The sequence below is a fragment of the Elephas maximus genome, chromosome 21, assembly GCF_024166365.1.
Source record: "Elephas maximus indicus isolate mEleMax1 chromosome 21, mEleMax1 primary haplotype, whole genome shotgun sequence".
Taxonomy (NCBI): domain Eukaryota; kingdom Metazoa; phylum Chordata; class Mammalia; order Proboscidea; family Elephantidae; genus Elephas; species Elephas maximus.
The window spans coordinates 33,009,986-33,018,427 of NC_064839.1; the positions used below are offsets into that span (position 1 = coordinate 33,009,986).

An 8,442-nucleotide genomic window follows, 5' to 3' on the forward strand; every position below is an offset into this window, starting at 1 on the left:
AGGCTGGGGTCAGAAATGAATACAAGAAGACTGCAGAGCCCTCAGAACTGGACAGACAGAAGACAGGCACCAGAGCAATCATACAACAGCCCAGCAACAGCTATAACAGGAGCTGATGTAAAGTCCCTGGGAACGTTCATTCAGTAAATGCTCACTGAGCCCCTGCAGTCTTTTCCCTGTCGAGCAGCCAAAGTGAGCCTGGTCAACCTCAATCATTACCCCGCTCAGAACCTTCCAGGGACTCCCCACTGCATTCAGAATGAAATCCAAAGCCCTCACCACAGCCCACAGGGCCCTAAAGAATCCCTTCTGTCTTCTCTGTCTCCTACCATTCTCCCTCCAGCTCAGTCAGCCTCCAAGCACACAACACGAGCCTCCTTTGTGTTCCCCAAACACACTGAGCACAAGTCTACCTCAAGGCCTTTGCATTTGCTGTTCCTTCTGTCTGGACGCTCTGCCTCCAGATACCTGCACTGCTCACACCTTCACTTTGTTTAGGTCTCTGCCCAAATGTCACTCATCAGGGCCACTTTCCCTGGCTATCCTATCTAGAAGTCCCCACCCCATCTCCCATAGACATCAGATCCAAATCACTTCATGCCCCTTATTCCCCTTGCTCATAATCTTATTCTGTTCTTTTCCTTTCCATATTTTTTTTTCTCTTAGGCTAACTCATGGAGCTCTGAGGCTCTGCATTGAACAGTGCAAACCTTCCTACCGACAGGTGAAAGACCATCTCAGGAAGGTTAGAAGCGCTCCCTCCTGCCCACAGCTGCAGACGCAGACCCCTCTCTGCATCAGAAAACCAATTCAGATCAAGTGATCACGTGAGACTATACACAGAAGTACTAATCTTGCTCTTCTGTGCAGAGGGAAAACATGTGTAAAGCTGTCTAATTCTGATGTATTTTTTATCATAAAACTCTCATTACAAGGATATTAGGACTTCTGAGACCTTGACTCTGTCCTGGGAAACGTCACCTAAAACCCCTAACGTCTGCAACTCTAGCTGTCTTACTTAATAACCCAGCCCTGGCCTTGCCCTGTTTTCTGCAGAATATGTGTCTGAGGCTTCTTTGTTGCACCCAGAGAGGATGACTGGTATTCCATTCTTCTTCCACAGGCAGAGAGGTAAAATTGATTTTAAGACCCCGTGGATTCGTTGTTCAAAGAAAGAGTCAGAGGTTTTGTCTCACGTAACATCTTTTTCCCTGCCTTAGCTGTCCCCATAGCTCTTTATCACCACCTGATGTATTATACATGTCTGCTGCCTCCCTACACTGGACTGTTGGAGCCAGGAGAGCAGGGGCTTTGTGATGCTCACTGCTGCGTTCCCAGCATCTAGAATGGTGTCTGGCACGTGTAATAAACATTCACTGAATGAATGAATGAAGCAACATCTACTATGTGCTAGGCAACACACTGTTCTACCATATAATGGCAAACAAAAACAGACATACACAGTCCCTGCCCCTAATAGAACTAAGGGTCTAATCAACCACACAAGGAAATACCAACCGTATTGCTAGAAATAGGGGCAGGGGGGTGTGAGATGGGGGTGGTGTGGCACAGGCTTCAGAGTCTAAGGTTCAAATCTAGATCTGTCATTTACCAGATGTGTGACCTTGGGCAACTTACCTGAGCTGCAATTTCCTCACCTGAAAAATGAGACTAATAGTACCTGTGTCATGGGGCAGGGGCCCAGAACCTACATCCTTTCTTATGCTCCCTCTTTTAGCATCCAGATCTCTCCAGCACCCAGAGCCTTTGGAACCAGGATTGAGGAGGGGGACAGGCACGGTGCAGCCCCTGCTTGTTAAGTCCACCCTTGGGAAAGCAGACAGGTAGCTTCAGGGTGAGCAGGGGGGCATCCCTGTCCTTGGACGTGCCAAGTACAACTCAAATCAGGGGTTTGCCATGGACCCTGGTTACTTGGAGATAGGTCCTGGGGGACCAGGCCTGGGTTCTGGTAGGCTTCTTTTAGGAGAGGGTGGTGGTGGAATGAGAAGAGGAAGATGGGCCGCCGAGGTTGGCCACTTGAGAGAGCAGACGAGAGGTCCTCCCACCCCACCTCAGATCTTTGACCTCAGAACACCAACATGCCGCCATTTTCCACTTGTCCCCTCCCTCCTCCTCTGACACAGCTAAGAGGGGGGAATATGCCCAGGCAGGATGGCAGATCAGGCTCAGACTCAGGCATCAGCACCACCTTTCCCAGCTGTTCAGCTGTTCGGGGGGGACTTGGTGGCTCATGCTAGAGCAACCTGCTCACCAGAGGATTATGGCCACGGACATTTCTCCACTTGGGCACAGGCTCCGTCAACACCTGGAAGGAAAGAAAATGTCAGGGAGCTGTTCTCCCTCAGGTCTGAACTCTGTGAAAGTATGCAAGTGTTGAGAGAGAGAGAGACAGAGAATCAATCAAGATTCGGGTACCCAGAGAGGGCCAAACTGGCTGAGCAGACCCATCTGGAGGGCCACAACCCCGTCTAGACATGACTTCCTCATGCAACTTCCAGAAATGCTGAGGACATTCTATCTACCTCTGTAGGCAGGCATATATGCATCCCACCTCTCCAGCTGCCCTGGGAGCTCCCCCAAGGCCAGACTGGTCCTCTCTAGACCTTTTCCCAGCCTCCAGCCCATACTGCTCACCATGTCGAGCTGGGCAGAAAGGTGGGAGGAGCCAAGAGGGAAGCCAGACAGACCCAGGCTTCGTGCCCAGGTCTCCTGCTGGGAGCTCTGCCACAACCTCAACAGATGGCTGTGCCTTGATTTCTTCCCTCTAGTCTTTGCATTGGACACACTGGCAGCTAAAAGCCTATGTTTCTTTAGTAGCCTCCCTGTCTTCCTGGCCTGGAAGCCATTCTCTCCCTCTGGTCCCATCTGAACTTTCAGATGACTGCCAACTTCACCACCTTGTGTCTCCTGAGACACAGATCAGGCCCTCTCTGCAGCATTTAAAGTCTCTGTCTGTGGGCGGGGCAGGGCTTTCACCTCCCCTGATCCCTGGCTGTGCAAGAGCCTTTCTGAGTGTAAGGTCATATGCTGGGAAGAATTTAAGTGGTGTTCTGAGGCCAAGATTTTGAGAGTACCAGGATCCATCTGCGAACCTTCAGAATAAACATTAGCAGGGCCATAGGACACAAGAGCCCAAAGAAAAGCAACTGAATGGGACCCCGAGGAGTGCCCCCCTATACACACACTCTCCACTCCTCTGTGATTTGGCTCATGCTGTTCCTTCTGCCCAGCATGCCCAGCCTACCCTACTTCACACCAACTTTCACACTATATGGAAAACACCTACACAGCCTTCAAAATCCAGTTCAAATACCCCTCATCTGTACATCATTCTCTGCCTGTCCCAACTGCCTCCTTCTTCTGGGTCTCTCAGCATTCAGTTCCTATCCCCTGATGAAACATCCACTACTCCACTCAGACCCATCAGAGGCTGGGTCACAGGCAACCTTGCTCCCTGGGCCCAGTTCACCTTTTATTTCTATTGGACAGGCCTGGCCTACGCCCGCTCTAAATCACTCCAAGGTTTTTCAGGCTCCTTGGAACCCAGTGGGGAGGCCGTACCTCTAGGTCTGTGGTGCTGGAGAAGAACTCCAGGCACGTGGACTTCCCACTTGCAATATTGCCCTCGACACAGATCTGGCAAAAGACAAACATATGTTAGAAGCAGAAATCACAAGCCCAGGGGAACATCAGGGAATGATGTCTTGGGAAGGGCTCGTGTGAACAGAATAACTGTTTCAGCCCAAGACTTCAATGTATAAACCAAAAACCATTCTCAGGAAACCCCCGTATCCCACTGTTAATAATAAACAAACAGATCCCCCCTCAGCGGCAGGCTCAAGGCCCCCACTGGTGGTCACCAGACGACTCCCCATGAGACCAGGCCCTCCTAGAGCATGCATGGCTTGCCCACCCACCCTAGGCCTGCCCTTCCCTAGCTCGACTCACCAGACCTAAGTGTCTTGCCCCCACAACCAGAACTGAGGTCTCTGAGGTCGGGAAGCATGTATGTTATCCGGTGCTTAACTCACTGCTTTGTGCAGAATGAAGCACTCGGTCATTGATTAGAAGATATTAGGAAAGGGGAGAAAAAGAAAAGCCAGGACTTGAGCACCTTGTAGGCCTGGCCCTAGGACAGGTGACATGCACCATGATTGCATTTAATCCCTCCAGAACCTGAGAAGTGGGTCCTTACATTCCTGACAGAAGAGAACAATGCACTAACAGGAAGGACTAAAGCAGGAGGACAGCTCAAGCTTACAATCTGCTCATAATGACCCTATCTGGTGGGTAGGAGGGGCCACAAACTGCAGTCTGGGGTCTTTCTCCACCAAAAACCAAGGAGCCTCTCCTACAAATACCTCATTGTAGGGGAAGAAAGCATCCAAGACCACCTGGGAGGTTTCACAACTCTCTTCATCTAGCCGCAGCCCAGACTAATTAACCCACGATCTCTGAGGATGGTGCATAGGCATCAACCTGTCAAAGTCTCCAGGTGATTTCACAGGCAGCTAAGGCTGCATTCCACTGGTCTGCAGTGTTTCTCAATGTGTAACCCAGACTCCCTGCTTCAGAATTCCAGATGAGTTTGTTAGACATGAGGATCCTGTAGCACCCAGGCCCTCGGATTTGGACTATGGGCTGGGCCTCAAACCTGCTGCCCGGGGACTCTAATGAGGCTCTGCTCAGCTGGGCACTGCCAGGTGACGCAGGCCAAGTAGTTTTGGCTCCAGCAGATTATGGGGCAGCTCCATCACAGTAAGAAGACAAACTGGCCCTTGAGTACACACAGAGAACTGCCTGTCCTACGGCACAGTGGCCCGTTCCTTTACACACGGGCTGGAGGCACCCAGAGCAACGCAGGTCACTTAGATAACTTGCCAAGGAGCCAGGCCTGGAAGGGGACAGTCAGAAATCACACCCAGGCCTGGCAGGCACTTCTCATGACCCCAGTCAGGCCCTACATAAGACACTGGGTCACAGTGGGCCAGTTTCACCTCGCCCACTTCACTCAGGCTACTGTGAAGGTTTCCCCCACCTTCATCCTAAAAGTACCCCAGATGGCTCAACAATGACACTTCCAACAGATACCAGGCCACCCTCCAGTCCACGCTCCTCCCAGCTACTGTTAGAACCCCAAACTACAAACTGACCGGAAGGGGTGTCCAAAAGGCACAGGGACCCCACTTGGGGGCTACTCAATTTGAGTTTTTGATGTTTCAAAGGAAACAACTTTTCCTCTTCCTAGATATTTAAAAAGAGCTCCATCTATACATCATTCTACAGACTTTTCCCCCCTCTTCGGATTATGCTTCACATATTTTTATCTTGTTTTTTTTTTTGTGTGTGTTTTTTTTTCATCTTACACAGTAAGTACTTTCCCAAGTCATTAAGTGTTTTTCAAAAACATGATTTTGAGCAGCTGAATAATATTCCATCATATAAGAGATACCATGACTAACTGAAATCCCTACTGCAGAATGTTAAGTTCTGTCCAATTTTTTATTACAAAATCATGTAGTGATGATTTGTGTGTGTGTGTGTGTGTGTGTGTGTTTAGTTTTGGTGATAACTTTTTTTTTTTTGATACTATAAATACTATGGTGGTGAACATCCCTGAACAAAAATCTTTGTCACTGCCTACAACTACTTCCCTTCAATAGATTTCTAGAAGTGTAATTACTCAGTCAAAGGATAAATGGGTTCTGATGCTGATGCTTGGTACCAAATCACCCTCCAGAACTGTTGCCCAACTCACATCCCCTTTAGTAGAATGGGAAACCCTGGTGGCGTAGCGGTTAAGTGCTACGGCTGCTAACCAAGAGGTCGGCAGTTTGAATCCACCAGGCGCTTCTTGGAAACTCTATGGGGCAGTTCTACTCTGTCCTATAGGGTTGCTATAAGTCGGAATCGACTCAACGGCAGTGGGTTTGGTTTGGTTTGGGGTTAGCAGAATGAGTGTGTGCCTTAACGCACACCCTGCTAACATCAGGTATAAAAAACTAAAACAAAACCAGTTGCCATTGAGTCGATTCTGACTCTTGGTGACCAAATGTGTTGCAGACTAGAACTGTGCTCCACAGGGCTTTCAGTGCTGTGACCTTTTGAAGGGAGATTGCCAGGACTTTCTTCTGAGGTCCCTCTGGGTAGATTCACATGGCCAACCTTTAAGTTAGTAGCAAAACGCTTAACTGTTTGCACCACCCAGGAGCCCCAATACTGGGTATCAAACCAAAAACCCCTTGCTGTCGAATCAGTTCTGACTCATGGCAACTTCATGTATTAGAGCAGAATTGGGTATATCTTGTTCTAAATCTTTGTTAATTTTATTTGGCATTTAGTATTAGCTCCTGCATATCCTGTGTTTTGCAAACTTTATAACACTGATCCTTGTAACAACCACATGAAGTATTATTTTCCCCTTTATCCAGATGGGGAAACTGAGGCTTTAAGAGGTTAAGGGCTTGTCTACCTCTAGTAATAGCAGAGTTGGGATTGGAACCCAGGTGTGTCTAACTCCAAAGCCTTTATATCTCCATGCTTCAAAAGCATCCTTTCACTGAGAGGGAGAATGAATACGTTTCAGGTTTATTCCAAAACCAAAAACCAAACCTACTGCCATCGAGTCGATTCTGACTCATAGCGACCCTACAGGACAGAGCAGAACTGCCCCATAGTTTCCCAGGAGTGCCTGGTGGATCTGAACTGCCGACCTCTTGTTTAGCAGCCATAGCATTTAACCACTACACCACCTTAGCCATTAATAAATTCCCTTAAGAAATATCTGTTCAGGTCCTTTGTTCATGTGAAAACGTTAGTGACCTGTGCTTCTTTTTAACCTATCTTTGGAATTTATTTTTTAAATCTGATTTCCAGTACAACGAATGAACGGACCCTCCTTCCACCAAAGAAATATTATCCTACACTGGAAAGTGCTCATAAAAGAGGGACTTACCACTGACTTTTTCTCTTTTTCATTTTCTCTGTCTTTACCTATAAAAGAAATCAATGCTTAAACCTAGTTTTAAACAACTAATTATTTTGTCATAATTTGCAAAAACACCCATAAAATAGTCATTTTTATGCTTGCTCCTTGGCCTAAAGATGTTTTCCAAGCCACCTGGGACTCTGCACCTACGGAAGGCGGCAGACTATCCACTGCTCTATGCGCCTGCCTTCGTCCTGCTGCCCTATCTGGGCCTCAAATGTGCTCAGCTTTTTTCACTTAGTATATTTCTCATTTCCCACATATTTTACATTTACAGTCTCCACAGAAGTGTGTCCCGCAAATAAAAACGCGGTGTGGCCTCTAGAAATGGCACACGGGGTAAGACTGGGCACGGGCATGGACTTCGTGGGGACCCAGGTTTCTGGCATCTGCGCCCACCCACCTACAGCTGGCTCGGAGAAGCCTCTGAACAATCTGAAGCCTCGGAACACCATAACTTGCTAGAATGGTCGCCACCATCCTGGTAAGGAGGAGGCGGGGTCCGCACTCCTAGAGAGGGGTAGAAGAGACAGACCCTAGGAACCTAAACTACCCAACACTGACTAGCTCGCGCCAGGATTTGCTGGGGATTGGTTAGACGCAGCTTCTGGCCCCCAATTTTCCCCAAAGCCAAAAAGATGGGACCAGAAATGGGTCGGCGACTGGACCCCGGGCCTCAGTGTTCAGTGCAGCCCCCGCCCGCGGGAAGTGGGGAAGGGTCTTTCTGCCCTTCAGAGCCCCTCTCCCCAACCCAGAGCGAGACGAGGGGAAGCAACCTCCCGGCCTGGCCGGCTTGCATCCGGGTACCGGCCAATGGCCGTCCCCGCCCCCTGCGGCCGGGGGAGCAGTGTCGGCTTCCGGCGAGCCCAAAGGCGGGGAGTGACGGGCCGGCGGGCTAGAGCAAAAACGCGGGGGTCGCAATAGGGAGCCAAGGGAGGCGGAAACAAAGAGAGGAGTTACCCGGAGGCCCGGCCCGGCCATGTGCCCCCGCCCGAGGTCCGGGTCCCGGGGCGGGACTCCCGGGGCTCCGCCGCGCCACGCGGCGCACTGCCCGGGCCGCCCAGCCCCACAGCGGCCGTAGCAGCATGGCCCGGGCGGATCCGGGGGGCCGGATTTCTTTCCTGTGCAAGTCTAGGCAAACGATGCCTGCGCGGGTGCCGCCTCTGCGCGCCGCCGTGGTGTCCGCGCGGGCTCTTAAAGAGACCCCGGCGCATTTCACCCTCTCTCCGGAAGGGCAAGTAATTGTCCAGAGGCGTTCGCGTTTTGCAGATAGGACATCTCACCACTGGAATGCTGGCAGAATGAACTGTTGACTTGGCTAAACTCGGGGATGGACGGCTAACCCTATCAGTGACTGATTAATTATCGTTGTTGATGTTAGGTGCCACGAGTCCGGTTGCAACTCATAGCGTAACTATGTGCAACAGAGCCAA

At 50.1% G+C, this 8,442-nt stretch overlaps 1 protein-coding gene across 6 annotated transcripts in view; it reads right to left on the minus strand.

Moving 5' to 3' along the window:
• The window catches only part of TK2 (thymidine kinase 2), a 24,501-nt gene extending 16,314 nt beyond the window's left edge, over positions 1–8,187 (minus strand). For 2 of the 6 annotated variants that reach the window (XR_007514714.1, XM_049864715.1), the window contains exons 1-4: positions 7,970–8,157; positions 6,977–7,014; positions 3,583–3,657; positions 2,273–2,326 (exon numbers count right to left, since the gene is read on the minus strand). Coding sequence is in view for 4 of the 6 variants with exons in the window: in XM_049864715.1 (XP_049720672.1) it covers positions 2,273–2,326; positions 3,583–3,657; positions 6,977–7,014; positions 7,970–8,096 (294 nt within the window). In the remaining 2 variants the exon portion in view is untranslated. Of the gene's footprint in view, positions 1–2,272; positions 2,327–3,582; positions 3,658–6,976; positions 7,015–7,785; positions 7,935–7,969 lie in introns of those variants that run through there. The other 4 variants (XM_049864717.1, XM_049864719.1, XM_049864718.1 and 1 more) reach the window with 4 other exon arrangements.
• Between the last annotated feature and the right edge of the window lie 255 nt (positions 8,188–8,442).